The 26643-nt window shown below is 34.2% G+C and overlaps 4 protein-coding genes across 8 annotated transcripts in view; 2 read left to right on the forward strand and 2 right to left on the reverse strand.

Moving 5' to 3' along the window:
- Nucleotides 1-14648, reverse strand: Spel1 (DNA mismatch repair protein spel1). Of its 2 annotated transcripts, XM_076777830.1 has the most exons (15): nucleotides 13879-14648; nucleotides 13745-13794; nucleotides 4691-4814; nucleotides 4351-4607; nucleotides 4099-4266; nucleotides 3839-4027; nucleotides 3374-3768; nucleotides 3088-3299; nucleotides 2678-2995; nucleotides 2384-2605; nucleotides 1957-2189; nucleotides 1445-1536; nucleotides 1133-1355; nucleotides 589-681; nucleotides 1-476 (listed from the first exon to the last, which is right to left on the reverse strand). In XM_076777830.1, exons 1-15 carry the CDS (start codon nucleotides 13910-13912, stop codon nucleotides 321-323), a joined length of 2766 nt encoding a protein of 921 aa, XP_076633945.1. In that variant the 5' UTR covers nucleotides 13913-14648; the 3' UTR covers nucleotides 1-320. The 2 variants fall into 2 exon arrangements, with proteins under 2 accessions (XP_076633945.1, XP_076633946.1); XM_076777831.1 differs by lacking the exons at nucleotides 1-476; nucleotides 589-681 and having other exon boundaries at nucleotides 1215-1355; nucleotides 1445-1496.
- Nucleotides 8488-13643, forward strand: LOC143348043 (uncharacterized). 2 transcript variants are annotated; one of them, XM_076777820.1, is made up of 3 exons: nucleotides 8488-8643; nucleotides 8834-11328; nucleotides 12232-13643. In XM_076777820.1, exons 2-3 carry the CDS (start codon nucleotides 8850-8852, stop codon nucleotides 13410-13412), a joined length of 3660 nt encoding a protein of 1219 aa, XP_076633935.1. In that variant the 5' UTR covers nucleotides 8488-8643; nucleotides 8834-8849; the 3' UTR covers nucleotides 13413-13643. The 2 variants fall into 2 exon arrangements, with proteins under 2 accessions (XP_076633935.1, XP_076633934.1); XM_076777819.1 differs by having other exon boundaries at nucleotides 8834-13643.
- A 23-nt stretch (nucleotides 14649-14671) lies between the features above and the next one.
- Nucleotides 14672-16219, forward strand: LOC143348062 (putative oligoribonuclease). The gene is made up of 5 exons (XM_076777869.1): nucleotides 14672-15094; nucleotides 15378-15442; nucleotides 15529-15690; nucleotides 15792-16012; nucleotides 16083-16219. Exons 1-5 carry the CDS (start codon nucleotides 15025-15027, stop codon nucleotides 16198-16200), a joined length of 636 nt encoding a protein of 211 aa, XP_076633984.1. The 5' UTR covers nucleotides 14672-15024; the 3' UTR covers nucleotides 16201-16219.
- Nucleotides 16212-26643, reverse strand: part of Rhogef64c (Rho guanine nucleotide exchange factor at 64C) — a 40410-nt gene continuing 29978 nt past the window's right edge. For all 3 annotated transcript variants that reach the window (XM_076777817.1, XM_076777816.1, XM_076777818.1), the window contains 11 exons: nucleotides 24838-26256; nucleotides 22411-24197; nucleotides 21562-21773; nucleotides 20148-20412; nucleotides 19656-19877; nucleotides 19237-19386; nucleotides 18962-19069; nucleotides 18729-18881; nucleotides 18525-18641; nucleotides 18319-18420; nucleotides 16212-17859 (listed from right to left, as the gene is read on the reverse strand). In XM_076777817.1, coding sequence (XP_076633932.1) covers nucleotides 17731-17859; nucleotides 18319-18420; nucleotides 18525-18641; nucleotides 18729-18881; nucleotides 18962-19069; nucleotides 19237-19386; nucleotides 19656-19877; nucleotides 20148-20412; nucleotides 21562-21773; nucleotides 22411-24197; nucleotides 24838-26256 — 4664 coding nt within the window. In that variant the 3' untranslated portion in view covers nucleotides 16212-17730. The remainder of the gene's footprint in view (nucleotides 17860-18318; nucleotides 18421-18524; nucleotides 18642-18728; nucleotides 18882-18961; nucleotides 19070-19236; nucleotides 19387-19655; nucleotides 19878-20147; nucleotides 20413-21561; nucleotides 21774-22410; nucleotides 24198-24837; nucleotides 26257-26643) is intronic.

Here is a 26643-nt window from a genome sequence, read left to right on the forward strand (position 1 = left end):
CTTTTACGATCTACATTCAAACAATTAATTCTTTAGGTTTCATTATCAAAAAATACGACTTAAATATACTCGGAAACCTTACAATGTAGAAATTATTTGCATTTTTTCTAAATATTTTGAAATTAAATTACATGTATTTAAAAACTATGGAAACGGCAGAAATGACACATATTTATACAAAAATGAATGATTTAATATAACATTTATGAAATAACAATATACCTCTACGTGATTTAAGTTAAAAAAATAATATTAGTATAAATAATACTGACTGTTGTTTTAATCTTCTAACTTAATTATGTAATTTTATAGCAATGTATTTAGGAAGCAGCAAGAAGTGCTTCTATGTAAGGATTTTTATGAGACAAAGCTTGTTTCTTAAATGTTGAAATTTTATCCTTTAAATCTTGATCTGACAAAAGTTTATCCAACTTCTTACATTTGTTAACAAATTCTGTAATAATTCCTTCAGCTTCCTGTAACATTTATAATAATAACACTATCTAAATAATATTAAATAAGAATGTCTAGTTATACCGTTTGAAATAATTTATAAATTTGAAAATAGTCAAAAATTAGTAATGTCACCTTGATTATTTTTTGTTTCTTTTGTGGATTATCAGATCCTTCAAAAACTGAAGCTTGATAATCTTCAAGTTCTGCTTGCTTGCGTTTAGCAAACTAAAAATTAAAAGTACTATTTTATGCAAGCGAAAAGGAGGTGATTCTATATGAAAAAATAAGTCTAAAATATAGCCGGGTATGCGTGCACGTAACTATGTCTCATTATAGCGGATCTCGCTATAGGTGATTGTCTCAATGAGTATTATTGCAGTTTAAGTTTAAGTTTAAGTTAATAAACAATTCCGTGACACTGGAAGTGTTTATCAACATAAACTTCAACCGAGACAATGATCTACAGCGAGATCTGTTATAACAAGACATGATCAAGTGCACGCGTACTCGGCGAAAATTCAAAGCCGATTTTCTCGAAAACAAAGCCTCGCATGAAAAATATTTATTCTATATATTAGACTTATTTTTTCATGTAGAATCACCCCTTTTTCGCTTGTACCACCAGTTACCGAACACCCTGTATAATTAATTCAAATAATATGTATAAACCACTTACCTCTATCACATCTTGAGGGAAATTGGCCATTTTAGCAACATGTATTCCAAAACTCTGATCACACACACCTGGTTTGACTTTATACAATAAAGTTAACTTATTGTTATTGACAAGAGCTGTAACATGGTTGTTTTTAACAGCAGGTACTTCTTCCTCTAATTTAGTAATTTCGTGGAAATGTGTTGCAAAAAGGCAATAGCATTTAATTTCTTTTGCTAAATACCTACAAAAACATTTCAACTTTGTACATTTACAAATTATAAGAAAACAATCAAAACGAACACGTTCATTAAAATATTGTTTACAACTTACTCTGCAATTGACCATGCTATACCACAACCTTCATAAGTAGATGTACCTCTGCCTAACTCATCAATCAACACAAGAGAATTACATGTAACCGTCTATCAACAATTACATAAAATGTCAAATACAAGTATTACTGATGCAATATTTTAAAAAGGTATTCTACTGTAAACCTTTATAAAAATCAATTTCTGTTTATACTTTTTTAAAGAATATGGTTTAAAAAATGCATGTATAAAATCCTATATCCAAACTATATCCTGCTATAATTTAACTCATCCTAATTGAGAATCTATTTTCATTTTTCATTTCAAATGTGTAGAAAGACTGAAATTATAAAAACTATAAGATTATAAAAATAAGCATTTTACAGTAGACTCCCCCTGTAAATAATCAAATAACAAAAAAACTTCCTCTTCAGGCTCAACGCGTTCGCGACGGGGGCTGAATTTGTATCATGTAAAATGCACTACCGGTGGTTCAGCCTGTCGTGAACGTGTTAAGTTATTTAAAATTACCCTTAATACAGCTGCAGTTTCTATCATTTCCATCATGAATGTAGAAAGTCCTTTTAATTGAGAATCATCGGCTCCTACACGCGCTAATATACAATCCAATAACGATATTTGTGCTTTATCACAAGGAACAAAACTTCCAATATGCGCCATTAATGCGGCAACACCAACGGATCTTAAATAAGTACTTTTACCTCCCATATTCGGGCCAGTTATGATACAAAAATGACACTGTCCTATAATTTTGATAATTATTGTAAACACTAAATGGTAAATAATAGAAGTGTACAGATACCCGAACAAATTTATGTGTAAGGCAAACTTTCGGAATCTCGGCCTGATCCGACTCGTATTTTCGGCTATCCGCACACCCCTAGCAAATAACGTATACATATTGTATATTTTCTCATAGTAATAATAAAAATATTACCTCTTTTAAAATTAACATCGTTAGCTATATAATCTACTCCTTCCTGAACTTCTAAGCATGGATGTCGAACTTGAACAAGGTTTAATTCGCCTGCTTCACTGGGCAACATTTCAGGACGAATGTATGGTTTATTGGCACTTATGGCAGCAGATGCAAAGGCAGTAAGTACATCAAGACTAGCCAGCACATTTCCAATAGCTTTTACTGGACTATTGTAACCAGCTAATATGTTTAATAAATGTAATTTACAAACTGTAGCTACTTATTTTGTAATAAAACTAATAATATTCAAACCTGCAATTTCTATTATTTCTGCCACAACCTTTTTCTGTTCTACTGTATACTTTTCTCTGGCAGCAATATAATCATCATTTAAGTAGTTCATTTCATTGCTCCGAAATCGTACGCCCTGTTTATTAGAATCCAAAATAGTGTAATGTTTTTTATTTCTTAACACTTTTTCATCCTTAAGTGTGACACGAAAATAATAGCCAAATTGTTGATTAGATTCTAGTTTTAGTATTTTACTAGTTCCGATCGAAAGATCGTTAGCAACCTTAGTTAACTGTGCTTGTAATTTTCTTTCCACTTCATCCATAGAAACTTTCAACTCTAATAATATGAAATTAATGCGTTAACCGTAAACGAGCATAATTAAACACTACAACTCAGAAATGGATGTAATTACATCTTCATGAGGGTACCTTTCAATTCTTCATCAAATTCTGATCGAACTAAGAAATCTCCTCTTTCAGCAGCATCCAAATCAATTGTTTCTTCAACCATCTGTTGATACTTATCCATGTCTTTAACATATTCAATTAAGGGATCAGTGAACATTGTACGTAAGGCCACTATGTTTATATCAGATAATTGTTTTACTAGTCTTGGTAAATGTGACATACATGTGTAAATCCTGAGCCAAAAAATACATAAATAAATGCTGAACTGAGGTACAAATGATACATAAAAAATGTAAAATTTATTTACTTATATAAATCTTGCAAAGTTGCTTTTTTGCTGGATAATTTTTTTGCAAGTACTTGTAAATCTGGTATGCGCCTTAAATGATCTTCATTAAGTCCAGACCTTAATTCATTATCATTTACTAATGCTTCAACAATATCGTGTCTCTCTTTTATAAGGGACAAATCTTTAAGAGGTTGCCTAATCCATTGTGCAAGAAGCCTATGACCCTGAGGTGTTCTGCATTTATCCAAAAGGGCTAAAATACTTGTAGGGGCATTTCCATTTAATACTGATAGAGTGTCAGCACGTGGTTCAATGTTAAGTGCTTTCATAGCAGCTGAATCTAGTTTCAAATAACGCGATTGTTCTATTTGATCCATGCTAAATTGATTTAAATTTCCTTCACCTGATGTTAACTAATTGAAAAGTATTATATTAAATTATGACATGGAAAATATTTTACACTACCAGTAGTATAATACTTACATCCAAATATTTAATAAGAGCAGAAGTAGATGACATAGCAAGATTTAAATTGGTTTCAGGCAGAGATTGTACATTTTGTTGTTGTCCTTTTTTGAATTTTATTAAAGTATTTAAATCTTGCACTATTGACTCGCTCGAAAATTCGTTCTTTTTTCTTAAAGTGACCATTATATTATTTCGTTCCATTAACTACAAGAACAATAATTTCAAACCCAAAGAAAAATTATTTTTACATAAAACAATATGTCTTATTTAGATACCTGCTTTAGAGTTTGAAATTCGTGACTACCTTCGCCTTGAATTAATAAACATTCTTTAGGAGCAAGTGTAACAATAAGAGATTCCAGATTAGAAAATGATTCATTATCTTGAAATTCACACACAGAAAATAAGGTTGCAGTAGTATCTACGCAACTTAAACCAACGACCTTGCAAAATATAAAATTTAACAGTTATCCTTGGATGATACAATACTTGAAAAATTTTTATCAAGGCTGATCATAATTACTTACTCTTGATTTTCCGTCTACTCCCAATTTCACCGCTATTACGCGTACACTAACTGCCACATCGTTATTATCAAATAATATATCTTCAAACTGTGTTAAATTTCCAGGAGAACCCTTATATTCTAATACCCAATTTTGATTTTTTGCTGAACCTTGATTGACATAAACTTCTATCCTATATTGTTTCACTAATAATAAATCACGTATAAAAGACTCAAAATGGTTCTTATTGAGAATAACACCCTCAATTTTGTATGGATCTATATTAGACATAAAATTGAATATTACTTTTCAAGCATAGAAATCAAATTAAACTCCAAAAATTGAAGTTTAATTTGCTTACCAGATCCTAACATTTTACAAACAGCTGTGGTTTTAAAAACTTCCTGTGCAGCAAATAAAGCATCACTACCATGTAATGTGTAATAATCTGTTCTATTAAAAAACCGTATAGTAGTATTGAGTTTCTGAAATTAATAATTATTTAATTATACCCACATATACAGGGTGTTCGGCCACCCCTGGGAAAAATTTTAATAGGAGATTCTAGAGGCCAAAATAAGACGAAAATTAAGTGTATCAATTTGTTGATGGAGGCTTCGTTAAAAAGTTATTAACAATTAAATTCGAAAATTTAAAATCGTTCTGGAAAAATTATTTTCGGTTGCGGGGGTCAATTGCAATCATTTTTGGTCATTAGACATATCCCCAAAATCATACTCCTTTTCGAGAAAAAAATTCGAGTAAGTGTGAAATTATTCGACAAAATTAAAAAATTTCAAATCGTTCTAAAAAAATTATTTTTAGTTACGGGGGTCCATTACAATCGTTTTTGGTCAATAGACATACCCTCGAAATCCTAACCACTTTGGAGAAAAAAATTCCTTACCAAAAATATCATTTCTGGCCAGAAATGTTACCCCGAAATTTCGTGCGAATCTTTAAAACGTCATAACTTCTGAACGGATGGGACGATTTTAATGTTTAAAAAAGCAAACTACGCGTATTTGGATGGGGAATATGCACAAATCGCAAAAATATTCGAAAAGTTGGTCCTTGACCCCGCAAAATGAGAAAAACCCCATAAAAATGACCCAATTTTCAAACAGCCATAACTCCTACAATTGTGAATATATTTTAATGAAACTTTTTTCTGAAGCAGAGCTCATGGGTACCTACAAAAAGTATTAGACAACTTTTCTGTAGGGCGTCAAACAAAAATACTAAAAATGAAAAAGGAATTTTTGAGGAAAATCGACAGGTGCCTAAATTTTTCGACGAAAAAGAAAATTTTTAATTAATTCTGAAAAAATTATTTTCGGTTGCGGGGCTCAATTACAATCATTTTTGGTGAATAGACATACCCCCGAAATCCTACTCACTATCGAGAAAAAAATTCGAGTATGTGCTGAAAGTTTTGAGTGGAAAAAAAAACTTTCGAATCATCATGAAAAAATTATTTTTAGTTGCAGGGATCAATTGCAAGCATTTTTGGTCAACAGACATACCCCCGAATTCCTACTCAGTTTCGAGAAAAAAATTCCTTACCGAAAATATCATTTTAGGCCAGAAATGTCTGCCCGAATTTTCATGCGAATCTTTAAAACGTCATAACTTCTGAACGGATTGGACGATTTTAATGTTTAAAAAAGCAAACTACACGTATTTTGATGGAGAATATGTACAAATCACAAAAATATTCGAAAAGTTGGTCCTTGACCTCGCAAAATGAGAAAAACCCCATAAAAATGGCCCAATTTTCAAACAGCCATAACTCCTACAATTGTGAATATATTTCAATGAAACTTTTTTCTGAAGCAGAGCTCATGGGTACCTACAAAAAAGTATTAGACAACTTTTCTGTAGGGCATCAAATAAGAATACTAAAAATGGAAAAGGAATTTTTAAGGAAAATCGACAGGGGGTAGGTGCTTAAATTTTTCGACAAAATTAAAAAATTTCAAATCGTTCTGAAAAAATTATTTTCGGTTGCGGGAGTCAATTACAATAATTTTTGGTGAATAGACCTATCCCCGAAATCCTATTCATTTTCGAGAAAAAAATTCAGTACGGGCAAAACTTTAAACGTTAATAACTTTTTAACGAAGCCTCCATCAACAAATTAGTATTCTTGATTTTCGTCTTATTTTGACTTCTAGAATCCCTCATTAAAATTTTTCCCAGGGGTGGCCGAACACCCTGTATACATATATCGAAAAATTAATTTCAATTGTTTAACTATATGCATTATATGTGTTAACAAATCTTTGTCTTGAGAACTGCACAATATGACCTTGTTTTTTAAAGTATCCTTGACCTATTTATGTAAGCTGCAAGTTTTCAGAAACGATAAATACAATATAGCTAAAGCAATATAAGATTGCAAGTATGCTGATTTTACATAAATATTCCGCTAATACTAAAATGTATTTTTCTTCATACAGTTTTTTGGTTTATTCTATTTGCTGTACAAATCAAAACACTAATTTAGTATGTGTTGCAAGTCTTAGTCGACAAAAGATACAAACTAATAATATTACAAAATTAAAAATGACGTCATTATTTATTTTTATAAGTTCTAAAACTTGGAGTCTTCATATATTTAAAATGATATAATATTTTGTAAAGAAATATATATGTAATATATAAAAATATATAATTATAAAATATTTTATAAAGAAAAATATATAATTATTAATAAGAAATAAATTAACTTTTTCGTTATTACAAAATTGACATACAAAATATTTGAAATACGAATACTTAATAAATTAGAAAATTGTGGTAAGTATTACTGAAATATAATTAATACGTTTTACATTTCCAAGAAAATGAAGAATCTTGTTACATATCTGTAGGTCAATGTATATCTGGGGGCAAAGCATCATGAACTCATATTAATGTAATGCTCTTGGTTTCAAGGAAACTGGTATTCTATAAAAACTACTAATCAATTTTAAACACAATATAAAATAGTATGTAGCTTTTAATTAATTTCTTCATTTTTAAAAATGTTATAGTAAAAGTTTATGAGAGAAATTATCAATAAATATTGAAATGAAGAGTGATTATAATTATAATATCAAACTTGAACTCAATTTACTGATTTTATAATTGCTGTTATTTGTTAACCTGGATACACAAAAAATATATTAATACTAATAAGTAGTTAAAACACTAAATTAAGTAGTAAGAAATTCCAAATATTTCAATAACATTCAGTTGTCTGATATTATCTTGAAAGTATTATTCACTCTTATTATGATAAAAGATCACAGTTCATGTTCCAGGAAGGTCAGTTGAATATGTTTTAAGTAGGCCATGACAAAAACATCATGAACCGTTTTACTTCTCAAATTATTTTAGTTTAATTATATTACAGCAACTTTCTATATTTAATTATCAAATTTAATATTAAAACAGATAATATATGAAATATATTGAATATATTTTAAGCAAAAAATACTTTGACATTTACAAACAAATGAAACAATAACACTTTACATTCAAAATCACAAGAACATTTAAACTCTGATGTCTCTGTGACAATCACCTTGAAATTATACTTATTATGAAATAAGAATTCATTAAAATGTCACAACAAGGATGTTACATATATAGAATGACTTCATTGATGACACATCAAACCAAACATGGAAAACCATTATATCTATTTCTTGGAAATTAAGGTATTATATTTACAAATTTAAAAAATATATAAAAAGATAGTTCTTTTTAAAATATCTACATAGAATTGTTGATATATTGTAAAACGTATTTTTTTTTTTTTTAAATTTTCCAAAACTATTTTTTAAAGTAGGATATTTAATATTTACAATAAATAGAATGCAAATTTTTTAATTAAATAAGAAGAGCAATAAGAAATATTAATGTATAATTCATTAGATGTAATATACTGTTTTTCTAATATTTTCTTCTAAAAATTGAAATAAGATATTATATAATTAATTACAAATTAAACAACAAATTTAGGGGATATTACATTTAAATCAAATGTGGTAAATGTTTTTCTCTTCGCAGAAATTTGTATATTGCTATGAATTACTGATACCGATAAGAATGGATGTAAACTGGAATAAACGCATAGCAAATATTATCATCATGCAAGAATGAAAGAGAATGTTTTCAGAAGAAGTGGTAAAAAGAAGGGGAAACCAACATAAATGGAATTGCTGCAACCTATGTGTAGTACATGTTAATCTTTTCTGTCACGAAGAGCATCTCAGTTTTTTATTATCTTGCTTGAAATAATAAATTTTGGTCTCCTGTCATAAGGTAATTAAATTTTTAGTTTTAATTAGCAAAGAACTTACACTGAATATTTAATTGTCAATATGTACTACTAATAGAGTTAATGTTTCTTCTTATAATAATAAAAGTAAAAGTTATGAAAACATAAAAAAATATTTATTTATATATTCTTTTTCCATAATAGATAGTATTGTAACTATATTTTACATTTCAGAGACGAAATCAGTAATATGGTGATACAAAGAATTGCCATTTTAGTGCTATTAATAACACAAGTATTATCTGCACCAAGTGGATGTATAGAATCCTGTGGTTTTTATACCAAGCAATTTCAAACTGGTTCACAAACACCTGGTAACATTCAAGGTTACAATGGTTTAACACAGACTGCAACACGTTTACAAGGACTTGACTATTCCAGACCTGGTACTTGGTCTGAACACAATGACTATAATACGGATAATGGAAATGGAAAAGTACATGAAGAACATGGTCAGATTGTTGATGGTCCTAAGACAGTAAGATACTACAAGAAGAATTATTCATCTTCTTACAGTACAGGAAATACCTATGGTGCAGGATTACCAGAAATTGAACATCAAAATAATTATGGACATGGTATTCGTGTATCTAATACAGGAGAGAGTTTTAATTCTCAACAAGCATACAATCAAATAGGTAATATTGAATCAAGTGCACAACAACGTGAATATAATAGAATACAAAGTCAACAACATACACAATCATCAGTCAGAAGAGCTAATACTCAAAGTGAGAGGCTTGAAGATTTTGGAGAATATGGTGGAAGCTCACAAGGAGTACAAGATGCATCAGATTTGACTACTCAAATTTCTCAAAAAACTTATTCTAATGGACAACCTAGAAATTGGAGCAAAGTGGATTCATATGGAACTGATGGAGGTCATGGACAAGTGTTTGAAGAAGAAGGTCAATATGTATCAGGACCTAAGAAAGTCCGTTATTATAAAAGAAATTACACTTCTAGTTCTGGCTTAACTAGCAGTATTCCAATATCTGAAGTGACTAATACTGGAGTAGAAAATATAAATAGAGAAATAGAAAAATTCCATAGAGAAATTGGGAAAGAATTTAATCAGATATCTAGTACAAGAAATACGGCATCTAGTAATATTGCACAAACAAATATTGGTATGCATGAATTGGCCAGTGATAATCGTTATAGTAATACTCATAGGAGTCAAATAGACCATGGAAGCAGTTTATCTACACATCATAATAACGAACAACATTTAACAGATACTGCCTCCAAACCATATATAAATCCATCTCAGAATACTTATGGTGCTAATAGTTTCAGCATGTATGAAAGACATGAAGGATATGTATCAAAATTACAACCATCTACACAATTTATAAATCCTACACCAGGATATACAAATGTACTTAGTACTGGAAATAGTGGTTATAATAGAAATACATATAGCAAAGGAATAATGCAACAACAAACAGACAACATGCAAGAGACACAACTTTTGGATAGTCATCAATCAAGATTTAATCGTGATCAAATCACTGATGATGACATGAGGCAAAATATTTATAGTCAAAACAGACACATAAATTCAGGTATGCCAGGGCGAGTTTCACATTATAAAGAACACTGGAGTTCTAGTCATACAAAAGAAGCATCAGTTCCACAATATTCTCCAGATATTTCACATACTAATGAGCAGGGTGCATTGTACAACAATAGATATAGAGAAAACAGTTTTAACTCTGCACATCAAACAACATTAGAAAAACTAAGAACTGGAGAGTTTGAATTAAGTCAAATGGGAAATCACGCTGACTGTGCACAAGGAACAACTAACCATGCTCACACAGATTCACAATTACATAGAAAATACAAACGGAGTACAAACTCTAATCCATATAGTTATATGCAACAATCTGATGAATTTGATGACCTAACTCAACGAACATCTAGGAAACCTAAACTTGTACAGGAGTCACAGCAGTTACACTATCCTTGGAGACCAAGTATGAATACACAGCAATCAGAAGATTTGACACAGCAAACAGGTGAATTTGATGATCTAACACAACAGACTTCTGGGAAGCTACAATTTGGACCAGAGTCACAAGATTCCTATCAACCTCGTAGACCAAGTACTGGTAACCAGGAAACAGAAGATTGGACACAGCAAACAGGTGAATTTGATGATTTAACTCAACAGACTTCTGGGAAGCTTGAATTTGGACCACAGTCACAAGATTCTTATCAACCTCGTAGACCAAGTACTGGTAACCAGGAAACAGAAGATTGGACACAGCAAACAGGTGAATTTGATGATCTAACTCAACAAACATCTGGGAAGCTTGAATTTGGACCATCATCACGAGATTCCTATCAACCTCGTAGACCAAGTACTGGTAACCAGCAAACAGAAGATTTAACACAGCAAACAGGTGAATTTGATGATCTAACTCAACAAACATCTGGGAAGCTTGAATTTGGGCCACCATCACGAGATTCCTATCAACCTCGAAGGCCAAGTACTAATACTCAGCAAACAGAAGATTTGACACAGCAAACAGGTGAATTTGATGACCTAACTCAACAAACATCTGGGAAGCTTGAATTTGGACCATCATCACGAGATTCTTATCTACCTCGAAGGCCAAGTACTAATACTCAGCAAACAGAAGATTTGACACAGCAAACAGGTGAATTTGATGATCTAACTCAACAAACATCTGGGAAGCTTGAATTTGGACCATCACCACGAGATTCCTATCAACCTCGTAGACCAAGTACTGGTAACCAGCAAACAGAAGATTTGTCACAGCAAACAGGTGAATTTGATGATCTAACTCAACAAACATCTGGGAAGCTTGAATTTGGACCATCACCACGAGATTCCTATCAACCTCGTAGACCAAGTATTGGTAACCAGCAAACAGAAGATTTGTCACAGCAAACAGGTGAATTTGATGATCTAACTCAACAAACATCTGGGAAGCTTGAATTTGGACCATCATCACGAGATTCCTATCAACCTCGTAGACCAAGTACTGGTAACCAGCAAACAGAAGATTTAACACAGCAAACAGGTGAATTTGATGATCTAACTCAACAAACATCTGGGAAGCTTGAATTTGGACCATCATCACGAGATTCCTATCAACCTCGTAGACCAAGTATTGGTAACCAGCAAACCGAAGATTTGTCACAGCAAACAGGTGAATTTGATGATCTAACTCAACAAACATCTGGGAAGCTTGAATTTGGACCATCATCACGAGATTCCTATCAACCTCGTAGACCAAGTACTGGTAACCAGCAAACAGAAGATTTGTCACAGCAAACAGGTGAATTTGATGATCTAACTCAACAAACATCTGGGAAGCTTGAATTTGGACCATCATCACGAGATTCCTATCAACCTCGTAGACCAAGTATTGGTAACCAGCAAACAGAAGATTTGTCACAGCAAACAAGTGAATTTGATGATCTAACTCAACAAACATCTGGGAAGCTTGAATTTGGACCATCATCACGAGATTCCTATCAACCTCGTAGACCAAGTACTGGTAACCAGCAAACAGAAGATTTGTCACAGCAAACAGGTGAATTTGATGACCTAACTCAACAAACATCTGAGAAGCTTGAATTTGGACAGCAGTCAATGAAGCACAATCCATACTTTTTAAATTCTGATAGATCCCGAGAATCAGTAAATATGCAGAATTCAGAATTTAATACTCAAAGTAATGAAAATTTTCCTGTAGTGGGTGTAAATGGCAATATACCTGTAGAACAGCAAGTGTCTAGTGCACCACTTCCCAAACCAGCAGGGAAACCAAAACCAAGGTCAAGATATTCAAGAATTGGTGCATTAAGCAACATACAAAATATGCATAATTCTGATAATCAACAACCTTCCCATCCTGATGCTAACATTTATGAATTACCACCAAATGTTGTAACTGAGATTGATGTAAATAAGGTTAGGGATAAAAATATTAGAGGTGATCAAAATGCAAACAATTTTATGGACACAAGTACTTCTAAACATTTAAATCAAGCAGCTGCTGATAAGACACACAGTATTGAAGAGGCATATGTGGATTCAGTTAACTCATTACATAAATCTAATGATGCAACTGTAGGTTTACAGTGGCATTACACATATCACCCTAGTGATCAAAGACAATTTATACAACAAACAGATCAAAGGGATAAAGGGCATTTACAGCAGCAATCAAGCAGTCTAGAGTCCCAACAGTCCGATCATAGTTTTGATCAACAAGAAACACAAAATATATATCAACAGTCATCTATTTTTGACAATGAAGAATCAGAGATATCTCAAAAATATCAAGACAAATCTGACAATATTAAAAAACAAAGTGAATTAGAATTTAGTCAACAAACAGCAAGTGAAATTGATAATGAACAACATGTTCAAAGCAGTGAAACTAAGCTTCAGTTAGAACCAAGAATTATAGAAGTTTACGGAGGTGGACCGTATGATGCATCTCACAACGATGATATATATAGTGGAATAACAGTAAATCCCAGTGCTACACTACTACCAATTAATAATGTTGATCCATGGGATATTCATGAAAAACCAAGAGAAATGATAGGAATAGTTAATGAAGTAACATCTACACCAATGTCTGTAATACCTTTAAATGAAAATCATGAGACAACGCATGCACCATCTTTTTGGTCAAAACTTGGTAGTCAAATAACAACTACTTTTGGTAAAGCTAAAGAAAAAGCTAAAAATATCTTTGGATAAATATAATTTGTAATATTATTAATTAATTTGTATTTGTAAGTGACTTTTTCCTTAATACTATAAGACTTCTCATTATATAGAATTTATTTATCAGTGTCATATAATGTACTGCTGTCATTTATTTTGTTAATTTAATGATTTCAAGAAGTTGATATAGTATTATGGAATGACATTATTTCAAATTTATTGTATATTTCGTTATTTAAATAAAATTATATTTTATAAGCATCATTTTTATCCTTTCAAGAATGAAAATGAAAGACATTTCCATACATGTAAATATAAATAAATCTATTTAGAACATAAAATAATAACATAATACATTTACTCACTTCTGGGAGATTTTTAAAGTATCTAACGAAGCTCTGTTGACTTGAAACATCTGAAATATTATTTTTTTATACAATTATTTACGAACAATAGTTACTATAGTTGAACATTAGAAGCATTGAATTATTTTACTAACCCATTTGAAATTGTTGATTCGGTTGTACAGCCATAATTGTATATGAAGAGGAATAGTAAAATTTATAATTTAAACTTTAAACACAGTATGAAAATTGTAGAACCACAAATTCTCAAAAATTGCTGGAACAACGTTTTAACATTGCGCATAACACGATACGTTCAATGTATTCCCGCTAAAATTAATTATACCATAGAATTAATAAATCATAGATAGGGGCATGAAGTCTCACTGGTAGTCATCAATTTGATTGGTGAACTGAAATAACCAATGATTGTATACCAGATTTTGTCATGAATTCAAGTCGTATTAATTTAAGGCGGTACTTATGAATTTTTTAATTCATTACTTTTACTATAAAATTCCTCTATATAAGTCCAATTAGTTTCATTTTTGTAATGAAATTTATACTGCAACGTATTGTTATATATAGATGTAATTAAATGCAAAGGATCGAACATGCAAAAAAATTTTAAATCGCCTTAGAATCATTTTAATCAACGTCTAAAATGTTTGTTAATTCCACAAAATATAACCCTATATTACAATCTATTCTAGTAGGGTTAAACGAGAAACAGTAGAATCGCGAGAGTCTAATTTTGCACTTGATAGAAAGAGTGCACAGCATTTGTAAGTCTCCGTCTATCTAGTGCAAAATCGGACTCTTGCAGCTTTACTGTCTCTTGCTTAACATGATTCATGCTAGATTCGATTATGGTTAGCCGTAACTAGTGAAAAATTAACGCCGCTCGCAATTGGGAATATTGGGATTAGACTGATAATTTATAACCAAAAAATAATCCATTCCTATCTATTTTTCAATAGAAGTGCCTTGACGAATACTATAATACAGTCAATAATAAGTGGATACGCGACATTTTATGTTATAAACAACGTTTTGTTGAGTTAGATACAAAAGACTATTGACTTATAAATTAAAAGATTGTATTTTTTTAAAACTATTAAATTTTTAATATTTGTTTACAATTGTTTTATTCCCTCTAATGAGTTCGATTAACCTCTAAAACGCACACATACCTATAATATAATTACAATTTGTTTATAGTTGTGTAAAATATATCAGATTGTATATTTGAAATATAATTATTGAATTTTTAAGAATAGATTTTTTTGTACTAAGTGAAAATGAATTTTGCACATAGTTTAAGACAAACAACAAACTGTCTTCAGTCAATTGTTTCTAATTCTCAAAGGGGTAATTTAAACTAATTTTTTATATTTATATTAATACGTGAATATTATAAATATCATTTTATTATACTTTAAAAACAAATAACTTTAGATAAATTTATCTTTATTTTATTTAAGTCTATTCTTAGCAGAGCCTATAAAATCAAATAATTTTTATTTAAAAAATTTAATTTTTAACTATATTGGCCCTAATTCTTCATTATGTAATTTTGCATCACCAAGTTTGAATTATAGATTATATGTTAATTTCTTTTGTTTTTCAATCAATTTTACATTTTCTATAACAGCTGCTTCATCCACATCAAATGTGTTGAAAAATAATAAGAAGCATATTGTGTGGATAGATATGGAAGTATGTTAATATTAACAATTTTGTTTCAAACACTGATCATATTTCAATTACATTATTTAATATTAATGCTCTATTGTATATTTTAGATGACTGGACTTGATGTAGAAACATGTCATATTTTGGAAATAGCATGTTTAATTACAAATAAAGATTTAAAAGTTATAAGCAAAGATTTGAATATAGTTATACATCAACCAAATGAGATATTACAAAATATGAATGACTGGTGTACTGAAAATCATGAGAAAGTAAATATAATTTTGAAGTTTATGTTATCATCTAAGATATTTGAAATAGAGATAATGGTTATAATAATGTACAGAATCTGATGGATTCTTTTTATGTCTAGACAGGATTAATCACTGAGTCACGTTTGAGTAAAACTACTGTACAAGATGCCGAACAAATTGTACTGAAATATTTACAGACATACGTAGAAGAAGGAACTTGTCCACTTGCAGGAAGTTCAGTCTACATGGATCGTATATTTTTGTCAAAATATATGCCATCCATTAATAACTATTTAAATTACAAAATCATAGACACTTCAACTCTTAAAGAATTAATTTTGTAAGTATTCTATATGTAAATGATCTTTACGAATTTACTGCAAAATTATATCACATTTTTTAAATTTTAGAATGTGGGATTTAAATGTTCCGGAACTGAAAAAAATGCACTGCCATAGAGCATTGCCAGACATAAAGGAAAGTATAAAACAATTAGAAAATTATAAAAAATATCTATTTAATTTGTAAAGATTAAATTGAATTGTCACAATCAGATCTTGATTACTCTATCCCCCACATCAACACTCCTAAATAAAAAGATAGCACGCGTGTAATGTGTATTTTGATAATTCTGAATTTTATTGTAAAGGACGAAATTTTGAACAACCTTTTCTTTTGATAATATTTCTGATCGATTTTAGTTCCTTTTGTATTATTACATTGAATTTAATCAAAGTTTAGACATCCCAGGGAATGAAAACTAATTATTTTACACATACTAAGACAATTATTTGTAGTTTATATTAGGGTAAACTAACATTTAGAATCTCGTATTGATCGGTTGTTCACTTTCTTTCTTATTGTTGTTTAAAAATTGTACACTATCCTTTCGTCATTAGGATCTAACATCTTCGAGTACGCGCAACAAATTGACGCTCAGTCGGCTCAGCGAGTTCAAGTTTGTCGAGAAATAGTACGCTCTCTTCGAGAGCTAGGTGGCGTCCTATCGAAAATACTAAAGGCGCCATCACAGAAATTTTTTTTTTTTGTTTATAAAAAATTTAGGCACCTACCGACTGTCGATTTTTCTTCACAATTTGACTACAAGAATTTATTAAGAAGTAACAAATTGTAATGAGAATAAAAGTGCGCGGTACACGCTATATTTGATTTTTATTGAAGGATGGATTTAATGTAACAATTGTGTTGCTAATATTAATCTCGGGTATAAATATACATCTATATACAAACATATGGCTTAGATTTTAAATAAAATTATAGTACAATGTACAATTCCTATTCTATGTGTTAGATGTAATAAAATACTGTTAATTATTATTCAAGGAATAGTTATGGTCTATAATAGATTAATTAATTTATCATAATTAAGGCCGTTTTAACGAAACGTTTGGCAGTTTCCTGGCTCGTAAATCATAGGTACAAAATGTGCCAACCCTATTACCCCGTTTTTTAAATATTATGTACACGTTTATCGACGTTCTCGTAAAAGTTGGAATGTCACTCGATAAATACATAGGAAGAAAAGCTAATTCTACGTCTCGTACCGCGGTATTCGATATTATCTGAAAAAGTACCCAGTATACCGGTCAGTATCACAGCTACTACTCTGCTCTTTCGGTTTGAACGAAATTATTAATTAGATTTTGTTATACGCGGGCAATTATTTATCCTGTGTACTCGTGTTATTGTAAATCAGAAGTAAAGATAAAGAGAACAGTTTACTGCGATTTAACGCTACGTGGCATGTTAAAAACAGCAACGCGGGAAACTTTTTTGAGTTTCTTCAACGTACTGCAACCGGACGCAAAGTACTCTGCGTACGGTGAGAACTTGACATTCGTAACACTCATTGATATGATAAATCAATGAGTAGAGGAAATCCTTTGGTCCAACACATTCTCCTCGACAAATCATTACTAATTCATCTGGAGATCATAAAATTGTCATTTGCGATTTAGGAATCAAAATGACCTTTAAATAACGGCTGTAAATGTAGAGTCTAATTAAAAAGGAAATCTAATTATGTAAAATTCTTTATCAATTCCTTGCAACGCCGCATATCATGATATTCGGCAATGCTCCTCGTCGCTTTCGCCATGCACCGAGAGATTGTGCATGAGCCTGCAACGTCCTACACCATCTTTTTGTTCTGGCTCCGTCCTCAGCCTACAACAGAACAGATTTCCTATGTATGATAACACTTTGTCAACCACAGTATCATTTCTTTCACTTCTTTCTAATATAATAATAGATTACGTATTCGATGATTATGATTTTCTTAAAAATTCAGTAGCTTTTTAGTCCAAATTGTCCTTTCATTGGGTGATTGGATATGCGAATACAGAATATTTTTGTTTCCTTCGGTACAATTATGTTTGTGAAGAGATATAAAAAATCACGATTTTTTCTTAATCATCTGTATTCATCCTGTTTTCAATTCCTCAATTATTTATAAGCTCTTGAAGAACTTTCATCGATCGTATATAAAATAATTGTTAAAATAGAACTTTCACAGCAGAATTAAAGTGTTAATGTACAAACTTAACTTTTAACGTTAAAAGTTTGTCAAATGAGTTTTATATTTAAAAGTTCGCCGTGAACAATTACTGTAGAGTAAGCATTTACCTTAAATATAAAAGTCTCCTTGGAATACAGTTCTTGAACTTCAAAATAATCTTCAAGATCTGTTTCACAGCATACTATACATTTATCAAGATACAATGGTTCCTAAAATAAATAACGCTTTGCATCACAGTGCATATTTAAGTTAAACTTGTGTATACACGGTGTATACAATGTTTAAAATTTTATTCAAACTTCGATTCACTTACGCGTAGCAAAGAATACCGTCCGAACTTTTCTTTCACCAATAAGAGGGTAGCCTCTTTGATGCCTATGTACCTTGGAAAAAGAAAGTCGTCGTTAAACTCAAGATCTTCCGCGCTTGGCTGTAACAGAGGAACACGTGCAACCGTGAACTGTAAATACAAAAAGTTCTCGAGTATATCTTAGAATATATAATTATATTTATTTACTTTGCCATTGGTAACCAACATGGCAGTAACAGGAGCGAGTTTTACAGTTCGTCCGCGTCTCCAATTGTTATCGGTCGGCTGAGCAACTAAAAGACGCCCTTCCAGAACAAATTTTGCCTCTTCGTGAGCCCATTCCAACACTTCCACGGCCATCTGTCGCGATAGACAAATCGTCAGAGCCTATTCTATTTCTATCCGCGTTCCTGGGAATTTAGTAAATACTTTCGAATTACCTTTCTTAATTTTATATTCACCATGTCTTGCTCCCCGATTGGCCGTCTGCCATTCTGAATGATGGAAATTCTTCTCCAAAGCTTCGTCGAAGTTACGTCCTTTGCTTCCTGTTGTAAAATTACTCGATTACATAATAAATAATGTACAGTCTCGCTGATATTTAAGAATTCCAAGAACACGTTGTTTTGCGCGCTGAGGGTGAAATTTTTATTATATCTGTTTCTATTTGGATTCTTTCGTTACTGATTAACTTTTGCGCGAATTATATATTTACAGCATTCATGTGCTCTAAGTGCAACTCGATGTTTGCTTGAGCCTGTTTCAGTCTTTCCTTGGTTTCTTGAATGTCTGGTCGTACGGACGGCGTGGCTTTCAGCAATCGTGCCAACAAAAGAGGATATTTTGTCACTCTTTGAACAGGAACCTTAAACGGAATTATCCTAAGTTTATATTTTACCGGGACATAAATGAAAAACTCAATTATAAAGTTTTAAAACGAAAATCTGTTTTAAGGTTTGGCAGTAAAAAGTATATGCAGAATAGTAATAATAATATTAGAATCGTTATTCGCAGTTAAAAAACACTTTGATACAAAAATAACAATCGTTATCCATTTTTCTTCATTTCGATTGTAAGAGTTGGAGTTTCAGATCGAAAGCAACAATTATTAAGTTGATTTCGTTTGGATCTTACCATTAGAAAGGAATTCAAGTTCATCCTACGCAAGACCGTGTTTTCCATTTGCGAGACTTTCAAAAAGATCCGCAGAAGCTCCTTTTCCTTTTCCAAGTTCTGCAATAGCAAACTCGCGCCTCCCTGGCGGGTACAGTAGCTTTCAAACGCGTGAAGCATCCGTTCAGACTCCAGAAAAATCTTTCCCACGTCTACCGTTAAAAGATCTTCGTCACCGGATTCCTATTTTGCCATTTAACGATTATGAATTACAGCCTCGGTATCAGTACGGTCTTCTAATAAATCACTAAGTGTTTTAACTTTACTAATCAATGCGATTATAAAATTCAAATTGTTCTCATCGGTTCTCCTTACAAGCAGATCAAGGTAGTTTTTCTTTTTTAAAAGAATTTAGAATATTAACGTATCAGGTATAAGTTGTACTCTGTTTTTGAATTTATCAGTATATTCGAAGCAGTGGATTTCTTTTGGTGAAGTTTTGTGTTTCTGTACCTGAGAAAATTCCACAGCATCCTTTAATTTCTCAGCTAGTACGAGATTGTGTTCGAGAAGCTCTTCCACGTTTAGAAATATCGCTGTAAGCTGTTCAGAAGTGAGCAGACCAGCCCTGAACATAGGTCTATGGAATTCTTCCAGAATAATTTGCAAATCCCTCCCATACTTCTGTTCGGTCTCCACGATTTCCGTGATGATTTCCTTTCGCTCCACCCTCTTTTTCGAACACTTTCTGCATACGAAAGGCGCGTATACTACACCGCTAAAAAAAACGATTATTCAACGTACACAAAATTAATTAAATTCCAAAAGAAAATTCGTGAAACGTCTCTATATCCTTCTGCTAGATCATTCATTTACAGTCGTTCGTTTGTTTTCACAACCTGGTTTCTGTTTTCTCGTTGTTATAAATCCACCAAAAATGGTTACTGATAAGAACAAGTTTCAAATAAATTTTAAAGTTATATACGTTTGTAGAAAAATGTTGCATCGAAGCATTTTTCTTTGTATCCTAAAAAATAAGGATTAATGGGTAGGTTTCGTCGAAGACAACTTTTATCTAATACGAACAATTTCTATCAGTTTCTACTGAGAAGTATGTGAGGTTGAGCCAAGACAGTATTAACATGAATAAAGGAAGAAACATACCGGACCAAAGGAGATAAAGTTATTGTACTTGAAAATATTTACAATTTAGTAGGGGAGGTTCTGTCACGAGTATCGAAATAGTTTTCGTCGCAACACTTAACTTTTGTACTGCTTTCAAATTCAAGCTGGCCGTTATGCACAGTGCATTTGAAAGAGTTGCAGTCGTTTTGGCACGTCGATTCGTTCGACGTTGATGTATATTCGGTAACAAAACTTTCGCTTCTTGTGGTAAACAGAATCAATAGTAGGAGAAAGTGCGATTCAATGATTCTGAGGACTCGTTATACCGTTTGTTTTTGTCTGGTATTACCGTACTTGCATACGCTCGATAAAAATTCCAACAGAACTTACATTTCTTAAACATAAACATCTATGCTTATCTATTACAAACTGTCAAATGTAGATTAATTGCCTATTAAATTTCTAAGTTCCTAGCTACACGTTGATCTATTCTCGTTGCAAATAAGGCCGCGAAAGCGAAAGCTGATTAATTTGCAAATTCTTCGCGAAACGAAATCGTTGTAAATCCAATACATGTTCAAAACTTTTATAGTTCGTATCACGTTGGTTATTTAGTATCTACAAAATACCACGATAATTTATCGAGAATTTAATCGTTTTAAATATTTGTGTACTACTGTAAATAGTACTTTGTAAAAATTGATCAGAGTCTGAGCCGGAATTTTACCGTTTGCTTCATAGTTTTTTTTTTTATGAAATCTGGATTTCCATCGAATGTTTATGTATTAATGTTATCACTCACCTGTCCGTTATCAAAGGATCCAAACGTTGCTCACAGTCCTCGCAGAGCTTTGAATCACCGGAAATCACTTGTGGGATTCCACTGAACAGACTTCCTGGTCCCGAGGAGACATTTCCTGCTCTCCAACGTCTCGGCACGCCTCGAGTGCTGCTAGCTTGACTGCTTTCCGATCCCACTCCGCTATCAGTTCTTTCTATATCTACGACCCTTGCCTATATAAACCAGCATTATTATGATTTGCATCGAGGCTTTTCGAATCCTTATCTTATTCATCGATTCGCGCGTTAAACGCAACTCTATCCCAACTAACACGCTAAATTCCTATAATTGGAGAAACTACAAAGGCAAAATGCACGGTGCCACGAAAACTTCGCTGTTGTTATTTATCTCTAATTTAATGATGAAAATAGTTTTCCCGCCAAAAATTGTCCAAATTCAAACGTCTCCACGGAGTTTAATTAATTTTTTTTCTCGCCAGCATTATTACGATTATTATGACTCACATCGAGGCTTTTCGAATCCTTATCTTATTTACTTCGATTTAATAATTTTGCAATTTCATGATAAGATTTATTTTCATTATGCAACTTCGATATTAATTCACTTTCATATTTACTGGTTTCTGACTTTTTCGTGCTCGTGATTAGAATAATTATAAAAGATTATACTTTACGAAATCCGTATGAATCACGTAATGTCTCGGTATCAACTAAACTGTATGTGTTTGTAACTTTACTCGCAATCTTATTTTGAAAACTTAAGCCTAACGTATGCATTCTATTTGTCAACGACGTAGATTGGAATCGTTCGAATACTTTCGTGAGCTACAGTACTTAAATCGAAACTCACCTTGGACGTTTCCAACGAGCTGGTCAAAATAATATTGCACTCCTCGCTGCTGTCGGAAACGTTAGAAATTTGCGAGCTCTTCGAGCTTAGATCGCCCAGACTCGTCTCTTTCTGTTCGTACAGTGCTTCTAGATCCCCCTCCGTGTCCTCTTCGTCCTCGTCGTCCTCGTCGTCCTCCCCCTCGATCGAGATCGCTCGATCCTTCGAGTCCATCAAAAAATTCAGCAGCTCGAATTTACTCGAGATATTCTCCTCTTCCGGGGACGTGGACATTTTTTTAAAAAAATCCTCGGGACTTTTGGACAGGTACGTCTCCGCGAGATCCTCGGGACTCTTCTTGAAAACATTGTTCGTCAAATAGGACCCGAGAAACTGATCGGTGCCGGTCTTCCTGTAGTAATCGATCCCCCCGAAGTAAATCCTGTCTTTTATGTAATCCTCCGTCGGCGGCGGGCTCAAGGGAAGCGGGGGTGGCTCGTCGGGGATCTCCTCGTAGATGGGTTCCTTGATCACTTCGTATGGATTCTCTTCGAGGAACAGGTTCGTCGAAATGAAGTCCCCGTCCGAGTTCAAGCTGGACGTTCTCGAGTAATTTGCCTCGAGCGTCGACTCGGAGCTCTCGTACTCCTTGCTCTTCAGCAAACTTTGCTTCAAGATTTTCAAAATGGCCTCGCCGCTGCTCTCGTCGAGGATCTCCCCGTTTTCACGCGCCTTTCTCAGGGAGTCCTCCAGCAGCTTCGAGATCAACGCCTCTTTGGACAGTTCCGACAGCTTCGACGAGCATTCACCGTCCTTCTGTCGAGTCTTCTTCTCCGTGTCGGAAGTTGCGCCCTCGAGACTCGTCTTCTCGGAGCTGGGCGTCGTTTCCGGCGATACTTCATCGATCTTGGGCGAATCTTCCTCCTCGGACTCCCGCGCGGCGTTGTTCCTCGACGTCGACTCTTCCTCCTTCACGGTCTCCACGACGATGTTCGACTTGTAGTTGTCCAGAATCACGAGAGTCCGATTCTCCGCGGAGCTTTTAATTCGCGGAAGGTTCTCCGAGTTTACGGAGATCACCGTGGGGTTGTAGACGCTGTCCTCTCCGCCCACGCTGATGGTTACTTTGTTGTCCGAGGTAGTCTCGGCGCTGGGCGTCGTATCGCCGTTTATTAAAATAGACGTTCTTCTCGCCCCCTTGGTGCCCGGACCTATTTGGAGCCGATGAACCAAAGGTGAAGCTCGGGGGCTCACCGTAATTTTATATACGTTCGTTTTCGTCGTTGGAGATCCAATCTCCACTTTCGAGGACCCGTAAGAATTGGATTTCTTCCAGGTCTTCAAAGGGGGACTGTTTCGATCCGATTCGGAATGGTCCGCGTTAGGTTTCGATTCAGGATTTACGATTTTGTAACGGTGCTTCTGTTTTCCGGGAGGCGGGGACCAACTCGTGGGTCTCATTCCTCGAAAGTGATCGTTGCTCTCGAAATTACAGTGAGCATCTTTCGAGGCTACCGATCTCTCGATCGTTGGCATTTCCTCGATCGTTTCTTCGATTTCCTTCGCGCTCGATAAAACGTGCTCGTCGATAGTTTTCCCGGAGTATAGGTTTTCCGTCGTTTCTGGTTCGGAATTGTTGCGTCGAATCGTTTGATCGCTCAGAGATAGGAGAGACGGTGATTCTTTCATCTTTCGACAGAGACTAAGACGCATAGTGTCCGTGAAAAGTACGTTTCCGGCTGACACTTCCGGTCTGCTGAACGATCGTTCGCTTTGACTGCGCGATAAGCATGATTTCTTCGAACTTTCTGCAAATTGAGGGGAAATATTTCGTTGCGTTGGTGTTTAGACAGAGTGTCCCACGCTATCGAGAAGAGTTATACAAGCTTTGTAGGGTCAGTTGCCCTAATATGGAATATTATACATAATAAGGTAAGTGCATCAGCGTTGTTTTAGCTCAATTATTTCTTCAAATATAAATATAAATATATTTAAGATAATTATATATATATTGTATTCCATATTACGAGCACTATGAGCCTAATATAGAAAATGAGTACCTCAGTAAAAAAAGTAAACATTTCCTAAACCGTCATTATATTTTAAATTTAACTGTCAAAAGAGCATAAAATTTCCTATAAATTCATAATATTTAAGTTTTTATAGAAGTTCTGCAAGCAAATGAAACATGTGTATAAAAAAGTATTCCATATTAGGGCAACTGACTCTACCATACCCTCTTGTTGATCAAATTCAGTATTTTGCAAATTAATAAAAATCAAGCAATTAATTTATATTTGGTTATTCACTGAAAATAGAAATAAACTCTTTATTTTAATAATGTCTTCTTCCTCTTCTCAACTTTTCACAATTAAAATTGCAAGAAACACTGTCGTTCGTGTATGCGTGTTAATAAACAGATTAATAATATAAAGAAATAATTCTCACCTTCAGATTTTAAAATCAAGTCTTTCTCGTCGACGGCGATGCACGGAACACGATCCACGCGATCCTCGATTTGCTGTTTCTGTCCGGCGTCGTTTCCCATTTTCCCGGAATTTCCCTCCCCTATCCTCCTCTTTTCCTCCCCTTTCTTCGTATTCTCTCGTTTCGGCCGAACGATTTCCGGGGTTTCTTCGATTTCCCGCGACGTTTCGCCATTTTCTTTTCTCGGTGCCGCGCGATCCGCGTCACCGGAAGTAAGGAGCCTCTCCGCTTTCATTCCGTCCGAAACAACAGAATTCTGATAGTCGTCCTGCGAGATTCTAGGTTCTTTCAATCTAATTCTATCCATTTTTGGGTCCCTGATATTCGGAATGGTGATAAAATTATATTTCTCTTTCTGTTCGTGCGACGCTACTGCAACCTCCTCTTCCTCCTCCTCTTCCTCTTCTTCCTCTTCCTCCGACTCCTCGTTGGTTCTTTCCTCCCTCCCAGTAGCGCAGTTCTTCACGATCCTTCCGATTCTGCTCCATGACAACCTTGTGGCCTCTGACGGCTTCTCTGGCGCAAAAATAACGTTGTCGACATTGAACAGAACGTTCTTTCGCTTCCTCTCGAGCACCTTGCCCCGCTTCAGGATGCTCTTCAGCGTCTGTTTGGCTTCTTTCAGTCTCCTGGGTGGTCGCTTCGGCGAAACCTTTGGTATGGGAATTCTGGTCACCGGGGGAACGTCGTCTTCGTCAGAGATCTCACGTGGTTCGTTGAAAACTCTGATCCTCTGACCGCCGATAGCCGCCACGGCGCTTCTGTTCGGTATCCTCTCGATCGACTTCACTTTCGATGAATCGAACGACCCGGACGGGGGCCTAGAGTTGTCCTGCTCCAAGGCGTTGTCCGACAGGTCGTCGCTGAGGTCGTCCTCGTCCCTCTGTTTCTTTAACAGAAGATAGGGATTCACGTCGCACTCCAGGATGCTCTTCCTCGAGTCGCAGGCGCTCGAGGGTCGATCTTTCCACTCGTCCTGGTTGTTGATCTTCGCCTGGCCCGTTTCCGGCGTTTCCGGCCAGTCGTTTCTCAGGCCTCTGGCCTTTTTTGATACCCGGACGAGCCTACCCGCGGCCAACGATGCCGGAATTCGAGGATTCGTCGACGTAGGAGGCTCCTCCAGCCACTCGTCGCTCGGCCGCGACTTTCGAGGCTCCTCGAAGCTTCCGGTCGAGTCCTTGTCGAACCATTCGGATCGCGAGGAAGTGCTTTCGATCGATCCCTTTCGTTCTTTCGCGTTTCGGGCTACGCTCTGGCTTCGGGAATCGCGTTGCGACAAAGGTCGGTGAGGAGAAATACTGCGGGCTCTCGTTCTTGGTTCTACCAGACGGTTCCGGCGCATTTGGTCGTAAGGATCGTCCATTGAGGACCTTAACACCCCTGGAAAGTTTTTCTCGAGTCAAACGTAACGTAAGAGTGCCAGTGAACACTGTCAATCGACGGCTTCACCTTCGCTTTCGATGATTTTATCATCAATCATCGGACAATCCGAGTGTTTCCAAATTTCAATATCAACACGTTCACTGTCCAGTCTCACAGCGGTGTATCTAACAGCATGGTGCTATGATCCATATACGGATCATAGACAGTGAACGTGTTAACGGTAAGTTTGGATATTTTTTATTTCGTATATCGTACTTGCAATTAGACCATCTAGGCTTTAAATATTGTGTTGACTAAAGTCTCTATGAAAAATGATAATTTACTTACGTGTTTGCACAGGATTTCGAAAATACTTATTATTTATAAATGTAAAGAATTCTCTGT

The sequence above is a fragment of the Colletes latitarsis genome, chromosome 11, assembly GCF_051014445.1.
Source record: "Colletes latitarsis isolate SP2378_abdomen chromosome 11, iyColLati1, whole genome shotgun sequence".
In the NCBI taxonomy this organism is placed as follows: domain Eukaryota; kingdom Metazoa; phylum Arthropoda; class Insecta; order Hymenoptera; family Colletidae; genus Colletes; species Colletes latitarsis.